We start from the raw sequence: 15,548 nt of genomic DNA on the forward strand, positions 1-15,548 counted from the left end.
ACTTTATCAAAATCGCAAACGGGATGGTTAATACCGAAAAAAATATCATAATACAAGAATGAAATATCAAAAGGTGATGCAGTGGACGAGTGAGCACATCTGCCACAAAGTTCCTGTGTGAAGTTTGCATGGGCTAACCATGCTCGAGTGGGTTTACCGACATCTACGAAGTGCTAGCTTGCGCGAAAAGTGGAAATAGCCGCTGAGCTACTTCAAAATGCGTTGGTGTTCATTAGTCCACGGGAACCGGAGAAATGGATTGGAGGTTCCATTGTATACAATTCGCCTTCATCACACAATTTCTCAGCATTGGAGGTTCAAATGTTTCCGTCATATTAACGCTCGGAAGACCTCTCAGGAGCACTCGCTCCGAGTCCGTTCGCAGTTTGCTGTGTAACTGCTCGCCTAGCGTTTTCTACAAGGCTTCTCGCCTCATTTGTGTTGGGCTGCTAATTAGTCAAGTAGGTGGGAAGCCATTAAAACTTTTTTTTTTTTAAAAAACACCCTCGTTTACGGATGACATGAGAACAGACAGCGTCATGTTACTCATGTAAAGAGAAAAAGAACCGTGACACGGCATGACCGGAGCAATAACACAAAGTATTGGTACACAAAGAACAACAGTTCGACGTATGGTAGCAGAGTAGTAAGTTATATCCTGACGATATTTCCTTCCTGTCGAATACGGTGCAGGCAGAGAAGAAGATAAGGTTAGCTCACGGCAATCCTTTGTTGGCTCAATGTATGACTACTGACTGTTGCGCTGCGGAGGCGACAACGGTGGCTCTTTTAATTAGCCATGTTTTCATTTCAGAACGTGAGCTCATTAGCTTAAGACAAATATTTAACGCAACCCAAGTATGCAAGTCCTACCACTCTTTTTGAAATTGCAAAATTTGACAAATACCGGATCAGGGCCAGCCATGAAAGTAACTCAATATTTGAGAAAGTGATAATGTCCCCCACTCGCCCCCCACCCCACCCCCACCCTTCATCAGGGATCAGATATTAGACACGTGGAGATGTAGCTGGAGGGGAATTTAATCTTCCACAGATTGTTCTCCAACTACCATCTAACTCGCTTTGGGGGGTTCGGGTGACGCGTGGCGGGGAATGAAGGCTCTGAATTAAATTTCGGCAAAACTTATTTCCAGGAAAGGCTCTTGAATGTTGGGCAACTCAAAGGTGTGCTTCTAATTAATGGCTTCATATCGACACTCGACATCAATCATTGCCATGCATCTTCATGTGGATATCATTCAAAGTGGAACAATTTGCCCCGACAGCCCTGAAACTGCAATTGAGACTGCTTATAAGAGGAACCGTAGTTGACCTTCGTTGGACAAACGGCACATAAAAAAAAAGCCTGAGTTAGATTTTGACGCTGATTAAAACAAAAAATAGGCATGTTGATTGCAAAATTGCAGTCATTTTTTTTTCACAACTGCTGGCACTCCAGATCATCAAAATTCCACTGATGAGCTGAGTAAGACCGTAAAGAAGAGCTGATTACGAGCGGACTCATCCGCAGCTTTTGGAATGTGCAGGCGCCATTCAAGACTATTGACCGGGAGCCGTCTATGCATGTGGACCAAACAAGAAAATACGAATCATAAGCGAGAACGCTTCCAGAATCCTGCTTTCAGGTGCACCTGACTGCACGATGCTCGTGACAAAGACCTTCGGGCTAAAGCAGACAGCCCAGTTGAAGCAAAAAGGCGAAACCTTTGCAGTGGCTCAATGCGAAGAAAGCAGGATGCAGAACCAGTAAATTGAGCCGTTGGTCTTCCCCCTTTTACATAAGAAGCAAGACGCAGAGGCTGTGCTTGTGGTTGCCTAAAATGGGTCACATACACAGCATTGCATTTGTACTAAGTGACAGCCCTATTAATCATGGAAGGGGCGCTGTTGGTGCCCTGTGGCTTTGTTCAGCAGGTGATTTGTCCCTTTGGATGCGATGAGGGGGACGCCAACGTCATCTCCCCCCTGTGGTACCGCACCTGCCCTACCCCCTAGGTGCCCCGATGCTGAAATGGATTCTGCTCGCGCGCCCTCCACGTTTTGATTCGCCCACCTCGTAACTTTGAATGCCCTGTTGCCTCATTTTCTTTACATTTTCTCCTCTTCCTGGCCTTGGAACAGTTCCCTTTCCTTGCTTTCCTATCCAGCGACTCCCTCATCTCTCTTGAAAACATTTACCCTCAATGAAATGTCTCAGACGTTTTTTTTTTCTGATGCCAAGTTAATGTTATTCATGGCTATCGAGTCACAAGCCTTCCCGATAATACATTTTGAAAAAGCCCTGGTCAGCTAGTGACCTGTCTTAGTGCTATGAAAGATGAATGAATCAAATAGCTTACTGACGCAGTGCTCTGCTGTTGTATTTCTTGACTGAACTTCGTCAAACTTCCAGGGATTCGTTTTTAGAATCAATCGATGGCTGGTGAATTTGACAAACTGGTCAATTCTTTTTGGCATGCTAGCGCTCACAGTTTTCCAATTGTTTCAATCACAGCTTTGGGGATTTTGTCATATCGTAGCAAAATGAACAAAGCATGTCCAAGTCCCAAAAATAGAATTTGGCGAATGATTCCCAAAGATAAAACCTTCAATTTATGGTCATTTCCCCATCAACCCAATCAACTTAGCTAAGGGGATGATTTCACTCCATTTTGGTCCCGAATTTTTAACCCTTTCGGGGACAGCGGTTACGGCAGTGGACAGCTTATCATGTTATCAGGTTTCAGGGTGCATGAAAGGGTTAAATTGACTCCGCGCCTCCTGAATTCCATAATAAATTTCAACCTTGGCTTCAACCCATCGAGATAGATTTGAGAATGCAACGGTTTGTCTAGATGATTAGCGAGTCCAGTTTTCCTGTGGGGGAGAAGAAAAAAAAAGCAACGAAACTCAGATCTGACACACTTCAAAATGCACTGTGACATGCCTCATTTGCAGTGAGAAAGTGTTCTGACCTCTGTGAAATCCAAATGATCTGATCGCATGAATCAGTTTCATCTCTAAACTCCACAAGAGTGATGCAACTGCAGGTAGTGCAAACATACAAACAAAGAAACAGCTGAGGCGATTGACTTACCAAACAGGTTTGGTTAAATTTGCTCATGATGCCTTTTAAAGTGCACTTAGCCCACTTGGTACATTCTTTCAACTAATAAGAGAGGAAAGTGATCTCAAGTGGTTTGTAACTACATATTTTAATCCACTCGTATTTTTTTTACACGCAAAATGAAAGCCGAGTCCATGTCTGATTGCGGTTCAGAGAATGTGAATACTGTAGCAGGTGTGAAAGCACGCTCAGACACTGCGAGCCACGTCTTATATACGATCGGGTCATGAAGATTTTAAGAGCATTCAAATCAATACTAATGGAATCCATAAGGCATTCAGCAAATTTCATTCCGGCAAAAAATTGAATACGTGATAGCGGCGGAGTCAGTGGAGAATAGGATGAGAGACGTCACCATTGAAGAGCGTCGTCTCATTCCCGATTGGATGCCATACACTCCGGGCCATCGGAAATGTCTGCCTCTGATGTCATCAAAGAGTCTTTCCTCGTGCTTTCAATCATTTGCGATTGAATACTGAATATCCATCTTCTGTTTTGACTTAACATTTCACTCTCCTTGAGTTTAATTCGTCCAAATGTCAGTCACCCAACACCCACAGGTCGTCGCCATCATCCCCTACCCAGGAAATATCTGATTATCTGCAGCTGCTGTTTGCACTAATGGGCCACACATGTTTTGACATCTGACTTAGTCACTTGGTGTAAGAAAATAAAAGTGGAAACAAGGTTTGTAAGGATTGTTGGGCACGATATTTGACCCATGAGAGAAGATTGTGATTGCTTGTCTCTAATAGACGCCTTGGCGTTTTAGGCTTATTAGCTTTGTTTGTGTGTAAAATAATGACTTGTCCCAATCCAATCATCCTGCAAAAATAGTCACACTGCTGGTGATTCCATTGACCAACGACAGTTTTTTTTTTTTCTGCACGGTACATTACCGTCAAGGGAGAAGGCCACAAATTGGATAGCTCTTGACACAATGAGCCTTCAACAACAGCGAGCTGGTCAATGTTTCCCGTGCTAACTGCGCAAAAAGGCTCCCTTGTGCATTCTTGAAAGTATTTATATCTGACTGGTGACACTAATGACTCCTGTTAACGGCGTCCATGTATTTAGTTGCCCTTTTAGCCCTACTAGCTCATGGCATTTTCTACTCCCATCCTCTACCTGTGGAGGCAACATTTTTCTATGGTCTTTTATTTATTTATTTTTTTTGGTAAGTGCATATGAATGGATACGCCAATACATGCAGACAGTAGAGCATGAAACTCCATTGCACAAAACTTGATCACAGGTCACTGCGAATACAAAGGATGTGCTTTTCACAATCTTTTTTTTTTGATGGACAAAAGTAGAAAATGATTGACATCTTTTTTAAAGCTCTATTTGTTTTTTTTTAATGGAATGTGACATTTGTCCATCGGGATTAAGAGCATAAAGTATGAAATGATCTTTTTCCCGTTTCTTCACAAAAGACTTGGAACAGCCCGGTTGCAATAATTTTGATTTAGTCATCAAAGTCAGGTTCAGGTAAAGGATAGACAAAAAGCAAGCAGTTTTATTAAAATACCTTTGGTCTATTTAATGTATGCCTTTCTTGGGGGTTGTTCAAATTGTCTTCTATGTTTGATGTGTTCAGTGACATGAGTCAAAACTGTGATGATGCCGAGATGCTTGCAGAATCGCAGCGGGGGAAGATGACACCATTATTTGCAAAAGCAAAACAAAGGCGCTCCCGCGGTTTCTTTCCCTACATTTTTTTTCTTTTTTTTTTATCACGCTTTGAACATCTCTCTTGCCATCCAGCCACATATTCTTTGAACGATCACGTTCCTTGGCATGAGAGTGCTATGTAATTAAGTCGGAGGAAGCTGTGGGTTTGCAACGTGCCTCGTCGCCCTGCCTCCCTTCTGTGGATGATTACTGCCATCTTCGGGGCAAAGCTAAATCTGAGTAGCATCACGGCCCGGGAGGGAGAGAGATGTGCCTGCCTCACGGGAAGTCAGCACCAATCAAATCCCAGCGCCTTCCCATCGGAATCAAAAGTCATCTTTTAAACGAATGTCTTCAACAAAGGGAAAACCAAAGCAAAGGTGAGAGTCTTTCACTTGTATTGTCCTTTCTGGCTCTCATTGTTGACCTGCTGATTGGAGAGCATCAGGAGCAACCAGGAGGGATTTCAGCAATGTTGCTCAAACACATGACCAGATCAAAAATTCCAAACACTATTTTGGAGAAAGTCCTCGGAGATCACCGTCAAATTTTAGGGATGTCCCGATACTATTTTTTCTGTCCAAGGATTGACGCTTGATAATAACACTACGTTTTGCAGTTATAATGAAAATGTGTTTTTCTTAGTCAAATATTACAGCCTTAGTACACAAATTCCGCACACAAATAAACTTGTGAAATAAAATTTGGTCTCTTTATTTTGAATCCTGGATTAGATTTCTGACAAGTTTATTTAAAGCGTCCATTCGTTTTCAAAACCACGATGCCTCAAATATGGTTCCTTTACAGAAACGGGGGCTCCAGCACACCCACAACGATGAATGGATGGTTGGATGGAAGCTTGATCACAAATAAACTATGTTTTCTCTCTGCGTCTCCCAACACTACTTTAATTAATACTTTGCAGCTCCACAGTAATCATCCGTTGTGAAAAGGTTCGTTCTCCGGAGGCAGGTATACGGGTATCGCTCTAATTGTGTGTAGCAGGTAGCTTATAAAGACTAATTACACACAGAAGAGACATTGAAAGAGTTTTATCTTGAAAGCGTTACGTAAAACTCTAATTACTGATAATGTGGATGTAATTGCGTTCTGCTTGGTGAAATTGATTTTAAATAAAGATTCAGAAAATTAAGCTGCATGACGGAAATGGGGCTCAGCATGTCATGTTTTAGCCTGCGGTTTTCGATGCTCATCTTGTTCAGGTGGTCTTCAGCAAACGGATCGGGACCCAGTTCGGACCCAGACTCTTGTCAGCTCGTCACGCTCGTACCTCCGCCATTGTCCCCATCAAAGCAGCGGGTGATGGTTTTGCCACCCTCCCTGCCGGCTTTGATGTTCTCGCTCTCGTCTTCAATGCTCTATCAATCACGCTTGGCTCCGCGCACCATCCACCACCCCCTGAATTCATCATCTTGACCCGCAACGTTTACTGCAGTCTATATGTCCGCTCTAGCGTGATGCAAAGACTTTTGTTTGACTCCTCAGTAACAAAGTAGTTCCATTGTCTGATGTGACTTTGGAGACTTCTTGGGTACCAGAGTATCTGCACCACCAAAGACTTCCAAAAAAAATCTTTTTAAGGCAACTTTTTTTTTTTTTTTAATATGACGACAGTGGTCTGTGTTAGTCAGAACCCAGTGTATCGTCTGTGCAATCTCTCCTCTTTCTTTTGAGCACTAGAAAGACAAGTCTTGGCATGTCCCACTGTTTATGAAAGCAATATAGAAAATGTTGCCAAAACAATACTTTGCACAGAGCTCTTAGAATAATGGTTCAATGTCTTTGAACAAAGCTACGTCAGGCCGCTAAATTATCTTGACAAAGGGCCAACTTTTACTGCAGCAAACGGCTTTATTGTGAAATATATGATAACATGGGGTTTTATCCGAAGTGTTATGGGAACTGAGCTGTGCTAAATGCGCCCGTCTGCCGTACGACGTTTGATGCAAAGATATGAAATTGGGAGAGTCGCACAGATGACGGCGACGAGCTTTTTAAATTCTAGTCACATACTGTATGGTTTGTTATGCCTCTGCTTACTCAGGTCAGCTTTTTACGTAACTCATCCTGAGTGGGAGAGAAGGATAAAGGACAAAGGCTAGCATTTGTATACTGTATTTTAAAAATAAATACATTACCCCACCCGTCCCCTCCATATATTTTTAGCCTACCGTGCCGTAAATCACACAACAAAAGGAATTAGTTCTAAGATCTTGCTGGGGAGAAGCTTTGTTTAGCCTGGGTTGTTAGCGGTAGATATGACAGATTGTGTTAGTCTCAGGGTCTATTAAAAAGTTCAGCCTAACCAATGACGGAGGTCTCGCCATATCATCGTTTATAATATCTTTAATTTTTCAAAATTTAATTGGCATTTCTAAACATTTTGGGCAAGGGGCGGGGTCGTCAATTACTCTCGGTCTTGTTTTATTCACCACATGGCTTTGTCCCGATACCCCCAAAAATCGCAGATTGTGTTTACTGTACTGCGATTGGCTGGACAACCAGTCCAGGGGGGTACACCATCTGTGATGCACGTTTGGAAACATGCAACAGAAAATGGATGGCTGGATCCATAAGTGTTTTTGTTTTTTGGTTTGGTTTTGTTGTTCCCTGTAGCTCAGGAGACATCTGACCACCCTCCCATCCATCCGTTGATTTATCAGAATCTACTGCCCCCTGTCTGCTGCCACCACCATTTCTCTCGCAACACACTTGCCCAACCCCCTCCTGCTGCCCTATGGCACTCAGTCTGTCTGCTCTGGCTTGCTGCATCCCCCCCACCCACCCCAAAATATGTTTACAAACCATCAGGGCCCAAAGGGTGTCAGTGAAAAGCTGATTTAAACCCACCGAGCACTTGTGATCCATTAAGAGACCACATGCTTGTTGTTTGTGCAACTCCCCCTTCACCTGAGTCACATAGGGAAAAAAAGACACAAAAAAGTGCAATTTAATCGCACGGCTTTTAGACAAATGAAATGTTTTTTTCCCCCTCTTTTGACAAAGGAGGGGTGAACGTCAATGTCAATTCCACAGAGGCCTGATGGTGTGGTCGAGGCAGAGAATTAGAATATATTCCAGGTCTGAGGCAAGTGGTGCATTGCTGCAACTCCTATCTTGGGGAAAGAGGGAGTTTAGAGGGCGTGTGGGTGAATTTATGGGACGGGGGTGTGCGCGTATGTGGGAGGGCTTCTGCAGAGAGCTGTTGCTAGGAAACACTTGTAGCATCTCGTCTCCTCTTTTCTTGAAATGCCACACATCTCACTGAAATGTCAGTCTCATCCACTCAGGAGCTTGAAGAATGTATGCCGAGTTTCTATTTAAGCATCCTCGCATCAAAAGGACTCCCATGGAGAATTACCGCAAGGCTTTCTTGTGCAAACACGACGACTCGCAATTCATCTCTCCATCTGGCTGAATGGCTTTCCTTTTTCTTTTCTTCGTCTTTCATCTGAGATGTTTACACCCTCCTTGTCCTCTCACATTTAAGAGCGACTAACCTTTCTTTCTACATCGTTTATTCGTCCGCTCCCCGACTCCCTCTCTTGTTTTCTAATTGAAAGCCATCTGGTCCATCTTGATACTCCGCTGCCCGGATATTTGATTACCAAATGTGTCTGAAAGCAGAACTCACGTTTTGAGTCACAATGCGAGGAAAATAGGACAACAATGTATCTTCACAAGTTTTTGTTATATTTTATCGTGCAATGAAAATGAAAGAGCCACGTGAAATTTCTGCATTGTAATTTACTGCAATGCACTGTCTTGAAATACGAGCTTTGAGAGAATATATATCCCATAGCGCTAATGTGACAGATCTTTTTTTTTTTAAACTATTCAGCAAAAACAGGCTCAGGTGGCCCTAACTCGTCCCACAGTAAATAGAAGAGAATTTTACACTTTGACTGCAAGCTGGGAGTCGTTTTCAGTAAAACATCTAGAACTCAATAAACGGCCCTTTTTCTAGCAACTAAGCAAGCGCCTTTACCGTCGGCCAGTATCAATATTGACAGAGGGGGAATGTCTTGTGGTCCAGGTCTGCAGCCTCCACGGTAGCCATTCCCCCCCCACCCCCCCAAACAGTTCCTGCTTTGTGTTTTAACCCACTCCGTCTGCAACACTGCAACTTCGCCGTAGGACAGGTATGTATAACCCCAATATATCTCACTTTAAGCTAAAGCTGATTTATATGACTGGATATCGAAATGAGATAAACTGCTACATAAACGTTGGGGGGGGGGGGGGGGTTAATATATAAATGCCACTTCTGTATTGGTCTCACGCTCATTCAAGTAACTGCATGGAATAATTCTGTTGTTTTTCTCTTTGTGATACAGATTCTATTTTCTTTTAAATCTGGAAATGCTGCTTGGATTCCATCTCACTGGGACTACTCTACTGATATGTTGTAAGTAAGATCTACGTCCAGTGTACACATTACATGGGCAGGTTATCAGTTGCATCACAGCACATAAAATACTGAAATGGCCCTTGTGTGTATATTTGAAGTTGAGCAGACGCACGTGTAAAGTCCACATGCGACACATTTAACAGTGGGCATGAATAATCTCAATCTGACGAATAACCAATGGAGAAAAACAACGGTTTGCCCACAGAGGTCACCATGATCTCATCTCTATTAAGACCCATGTAAAAACAAACCTTGGGGGAATTTGGGTCTGTGGCTCGAATGACTGTGTGCCAGTGCCTGCAGGGAAGACATTTAAAGCATGATTGAATGCTTAATGCATCATTAAATGGTTGCATCTAAGCTTAAGGCACACGCTGACTCCGAAGGTCTGCGGAGTGACATGAAAATGAGACTTGTTAGCAGATGAAATGAGTCACGCCACACTGTGGACGCAATTGGGCCTCGCAGTGGCAACGGCACACAATGTTGGAAGGGGGTTGACGTGCCGGTCGATCGGAACTGTGAATTTTCCGCTACGGGTACAAAAGGTGTAGCATTCCAGAAATATCGTGGCGTTATCATGTTGCTTGGCTCCGTTCCTCGGGCTCAGTCACATCTACTAGGCTGTACAGGCTCGCAAAATCAGAGGTTCAACAAAGACATTCATTTGAAATGCTTGCGGGTAGAAAACACGTATAAGGTACTGACTGTGCATCTAAACCATCAACGATGTGTACCAAAACAACCACGTTCAAATAATAAGGTCCGTTATTAGTTCATTTGAGAATTGTCATCAGTATTGAGCAAACCGACATCATTTCAGATCTCAAGTGATATTACAACCACAAAAATGAAATACAGAGACCTTGCATGACAATACGGTCAATTGAATACATAATATCCCACGGGTTTATACCCACGGAGATAGTTTAATCCCAAAAAGCTCTAGAGCTTCTTTAAACACGTGATTTCTCACTGCTCTGTGTCGAATATAATGCGCGCTTTGGGAAGGACAGAAAAGAAGCGCCATCTGGTCCCCCAAAGTATTGAATTTTTCACCATGTCTTGTAATAAATAACAATTAAAGCACTTAGACCAGCCCTGTGTTGATTAAGACGTCTGTGAAATAGTTGGGTATCGACCACTCTCCGAGGAGAAACCATCACAAGCGGCATCCACCTCACAAATCGCGATTTAGTACCAGCATTCCCTCCAAGTCCGAGACTTTCTTTGCAAAAAATATTTTCCGTGGCGCTGCGGGTTAATGGAGTTAATGAAGAGCAAAGTCGCGCGTCTGAGCCGGGTAATTAGTATATATCAGACTGAAGACACTCTGTGAATAACTGAATTAGCAGTCGGTCTGCACGTCCGCGCGCATGCGGTTCCTCAACAAGTGCGAGAGGAGCTGCAGGATGAGACTCAAAGTCAAGAGAAGGTGATTGCATCATTTGAGCAGTAAGACTTCATCCGAACTTTTGTTTTCCCTCAAGTTGTTTCATTCGAAGCCGTTTGAGAGTGTCCACAGAATGTTCTATTAAGTTCACTTTGATAACGTTCCAAAGCAATCTGCAACTCTGCCTCAGATACTGATCGTTCGCATCAGGCGGTTTTAAAGAAGAGCGATTTAGCTCTGACTCGTTTCTTATCAGGGAGGTTGTGTTCATTTTCCCAGAGGTTTATACCGATGAAACTCCCGGCCAAGCATTCCGAAGGGCGACCGTCTTACTAATCCTCATTCTAACGTCGCCTTTCATATCTCCAGATGTCCTGTTAAGTTGTGCTTCAGAACATGACAAGAGGAAAGGTGTAATAAATCAAAGCCTTTCCAAAAATGCTGACGGCGCCATTTCGGTGATGAGAAATGACGCAAAAGCAGACGACGGGAAACCCAGAGCTGTCGCCCGAAGGAGGAAGGTCAAAAAGGCAGGAAGTCGAAGAACAAATGACACCCGCTGCACCAGACTGGGGGGCATCTGCCAGCCGAACCGATTCGTCTGCCAAGGTCGATACCTGACAGACAAATGTCCAGGGCCCAAAACGCAGCTGTGTTGTATGCCAGGTAAGGGTGGTTGCGCATGAATGCAGTCCATTGCAGCCAAGACTCGGGAACATAGCCCCAATGTAAGGTGTTGGTGTTAGTCCTTTCGCAGGCTAACGTAGTTTGGTGTCCCATTTGAATAAGCCGCCTACTGTCCGAAGACTGCTGGGAGAGGCTCCAGCACGCCCACGACCCTTGTGAGGATAAAGCGGATCAGAAAATGGATGAATGGATTTTCAGTCTCTACTTTGGTTGCAATTTCCAACCCACTTTACTGAAATTTTATATATCTAACTCAAGATTTTTGATGGATTCCAATGATCCAAGTTACAAAGCAAATTGAGTTTTCCATTATGGTTCAGCAAACCTATTCTCCCCGAAATAGATTCAAGACGTTTCAGGGTTACGTTTTTGTCATTGCAGTTTGTGGCACAGTTGATACCTGGGAAGTTTGTCATGGAGGGCGTGATGGTAGTGAACGCGGGAAGGCAGGCGAACACTAGAAAAACTAAATCCAAAACACAAAATCCTGAAAACGGCAAGAAAACAAAGCAACGACAAACTAAAAACCAAGACAGATGGACAAAACAACGTGTCAGCAACAACAATCCGACAAAGACTGACCGAAGCCAGGGTACTAAATCCAAGCTGACTGACGAGAGAACAAAGAACACCTGGACAAGACGCAAAGAACGTGTTTATACGAAAGCTTCCTTGACTCTGAACTGTCTCTGTGGGGGCGGGGCTCGGTGACGACATCACGTAAATAACACAACAGTAATATTATTTGTGAACTGCCTCCTTAGTGGGATCTTGGAGTGTCCTGTGCGCTGGCCACTACAACAACAGGGTGAGGAGCTGCGACATGCACGGCTGTGGAACTTTCAACTCCAGGGGGTGATTTGTTCAACTGTCATTTTGAAACTCAAAAGGGATTTTTTTTTTTTTGCTGAATTTCGAGCGTGATCAACTCTCTGAAACTATCCTGAGGCGCCTCTCGCTCAATCTGTCATCGGAGAGTTACGAGGTACTTTATCAGGACAAGAGCGCCATATCGCAGAAACTGAAAAGCAATTGCCATGTACCTTTGGACGTACACTGTATCATAATGGATAAGTGGCCCGTCTCCAAGGTCTCCGTCAGTGAGCTTCGAGTACCTCGCACATAAAACGTGAAGTTGCAAAATTCATCAAATAGAATAAAACTTTGAACCTGACAAGCCATTTGGGGGCTGCTTAACAACACGAAGTACTTTTATGTCATGTCACACAATTCCACTTTAGGCCTTCTCTGACAATAAACTCAAGTGGAACTCTTTTTTTAAGATATGATTAGTGATTGTCCCTTCAAGATGAATTCATGTCAGTGTTTTTTTTTTCCTCCTTCCTCTCATAGAGGCCTAAATAGGACAGTGGACTTGGTGTGTGCTGATTACGCTGCAATCAGCGCTCCATTCTCAGGCTCTTTGACCGGTCCAGTGAGTCAGAAAGATGCAGCTGGTTTCCAGTACGATGGTGTCAAACTGGTCAATGACGGTAGGATTGCCTAAAAACGGATCTTTTTTATTTCAAAGTACGAGGAAAGGTTGTGGAGCTACGTTTGGCATCGAAAGTGGACGTTTCAAATGGTCAATGGGATTTTCTATTCAGTCGCGCATTCACACCCATGGACAATTTAGAGCCTCGTATCTTTGGGGAATGTGGGAGGAAGCCAACACGTGCATCGAGCAAACATACAAACTCTACACGTGAGGGCCTGAGTCTAGTTGTCGCTGTACTCCTGACAATAATACAATTTCCATATTTAGGATGGTACTCATAGCTACACGGCATGCCTCCACCAAGGCTTAAAATGAAAAATGAGTCCTTCAGATTATTATTTTTTGAATAATTAACCAACAAAGTGGCTGCCACACAATTTTTATGTTTCCCTGCAGCTCTCTCAGATGGAGTTGGTGGGTCATTGCCCTATTTGGACACAATAGTGAACCGCAACGTTGAAAATAACAAGTTGGCAAAAAATATATACATATACCCTGTCATCTTTAAGTAACTCCCAGTAATCTGTCATATATTTTTTTAGGACTAAAAGGACAAAGGTGCCGCTCTGGTATTATGGCCAAACCGTGGGAAGGGGAGGTTTAGAGATTAAAGAGATTATATTAAGATTCCACTAAACTCTCGGTTGCCTTTAACACCGAGAACCCCCTTTTCATACAAATAAATCTACATCAGAGGCCAAATGATGACCCCGGTGAGGAACACTCGCTGTGATGCACATTCACACACAGACAAGCAAACACGCGTCTGCATGTTTTCCGTGAGCGTATCTCGCTAACACATCATTAGTGCCGTGGCCCCTAATTGTGCAGCATTAACACAAAAGTCTGGATGTGCACTCAGCTCCTTTCATCTACGACTAAAGTGAAGACATGATTAAACATCACAGGGACGCATTACCTCACCCTGACACACGCATTAATGCTGAAACTCATCATTAGCAGGCGCAGGTGATGGGGTTGAGTTTGCTCCTGGGCTGTTTGGTTTTCGAATGCCATTTAGGAAGATAGCGGTCCTGGCGTTCAGTATGTAGTACGATTATGAGAACGTGTGAATATGAGAAAAAAAATCATCTATTTCCTGAGCTAGTTTAAATCCTTAAAATCCTTCGTGAGGACTCTTCCAAGAGAATCACCTTCATGCCTTTGTTGTCATTGATAAGAGCGTTGAGGAACATGCTTGTGATGAAAAGCGTCACTACAATATCATCCTCCACTTCATCCCAACTACATCCTCCTCCGACAGCTTTAGTATTGTATTAGAAGGGGGGGGAGTAGTATTCATCACTTGATATACAAGTCACTCTTTCGGCTTATTCAAATAAATTCAAGGGTCTGTTTATTTTTTTCTCTCTCCCACCCAGAGCACTGTGTAAAGATCTTTAACATTCGACCTTTCCGTTACACTGGCAAGGTGGCTCTGGGGGAGCCGCTGGGTTACGTGCTGCCCTTGCAGGAGCACTTTGCCGGCATCACCTCGCACCTGAAGCTCCAGATGTGTGACGGCACTGACCCTTCACCCTTCATCTGAATGTCCGCGGTGACATTTTCCTCATGCCATTTCCGAATATGTATACATACAGTATAAAATACAAGAGCAGCATCAAATATACCACCTGTACAGTTTTTAATTTTGATTGACATTGTCAGAGGGGTAGTTTTGTAGAAAAATGCTTATTGTTGTGGTTGATGTTTGCCAAGCTTTCAAATAACTAATATAAAAAATATTGAGAAAGAATTACTTACTGTACACGATAAAACAAAAACTCTCAACGCAACGCTGTCCCACAACAATCTACAATTAACAACAATACATTAAAAGAACTGCCAGATTTCTAACGAAGCTAACTGACTGATCATTGTGAAAGCAGAATATTTGATACAGCTCTTGTATTGAATGTCATTAAACAGTCTCTGCTAGTAGTTAAAATGTTGCTGCCAGTACACCTTTACGTTTTGCAATTAAATCAATCTCCAGCTGTTTATTTTTTTGTTAAATTTACAGAATGTATAAGACTAGTCTTGCATGTACGTTTCCTGTGCTTCAAGTGAATAGACCATTACTGTTCGTGTGACAATATGCTGTGTGAATTTTTTCAAGCCAAACAGAAATAAACGTTTTATTTCGTCATTTGTATCATTTAATTATTTCCATAAAATGTCATATCTGAGAGTTAAACTAGAATTCCCGCTTAGATAAAAATATTCCATTTTCTAGAACTGGAGCCGATCCTAATCTTGGGCAAGAGGTCGGGTACACCCGATCTAGACTAACTGGAGATTCCACACCAACACTGCCGACATTCTAACTTTTTAAAATTGAAATTAGAATTCAAAATCAGATATATTTAATGTCTTACAAACATGTACTTACTCTCTGAATCACTATTCCATTTTATCAATATATTGTACTAAATATTGTCGTGTTTAACATTCTGCACGCTAAAAAAAAAACATCTTTTTTGTCACTAGTTCTGATTTTCTTTGCAGCCACGGACACGTCATCAGCTCAATTAGATGAAGTGCCACATGTACAGTAAAAATGTGATGAACACAAACTGCCGACAGATGGTGCTGTTGTACAAGTCATCAAATCCAACGTCCTAGTAAGTAAACGATCTACCACATAAATCAATCATCACTCGAATGAAACATGACGATAGATCGATAGATGCATAGATAATATAGATAGGGAGATGTTGCAAACATCACACGTGAC

General features: G+C 42.9%; 1 protein-coding gene and 1 long non-coding RNA gene across 17 annotated transcripts in view; one reads left to right on the top strand and one right to left on the bottom strand.

Moving 5' to 3' along the window:
• The window catches only part of LOC147193836 (uncharacterized), a 48,474-nt gene that overhangs the window by 17,085 nt on the left and 15,841 nt on the right, over nucleotides 1-15,548 (bottom strand). The gene's annotated exons all lie outside the window — the stretch shown is intronic.
• LOC147193837 (leukocyte cell-derived chemotaxin-2) lies at nucleotides 9,168-14,940 on the top strand. Of its 2 annotated transcripts, none has more exons than XM_086131305.1 (4): nucleotides 9,168-9,230; nucleotides 12,078-12,168; nucleotides 12,667-12,806; nucleotides 14,194-14,940. In XM_086131305.1, exons 1-4 carry the CDS (start codon nucleotides 9,185-9,187, stop codon nucleotides 14,358-14,360), a joined length of 444 nt encoding a protein of 147 aa, XP_085987431.1. In that variant the 5' UTR covers nucleotides 9,168-9,184; the 3' UTR covers nucleotides 14,361-14,940. The 2 variants fall into 2 exon arrangements, with proteins under 2 accessions (XP_085987431.1, XP_085987430.1); XM_086131304.1 differs by lacking the exon at nucleotides 9,168-9,230 and adding an exon at nucleotides 11,002-11,292.

The sequence above is a fragment of the Hippocampus guttulatus genome, chromosome 15 (assembly GCF_054856545.1).
Source record: "Hippocampus guttulatus isolate MCC_2025c chromosome 15, RoL_Hgut_1.0, whole genome shotgun sequence".
In the NCBI taxonomy this organism is placed as follows: Eukaryota; Metazoa; Chordata; class Actinopteri; order Syngnathiformes; family Syngnathidae; genus Hippocampus; species Hippocampus guttulatus.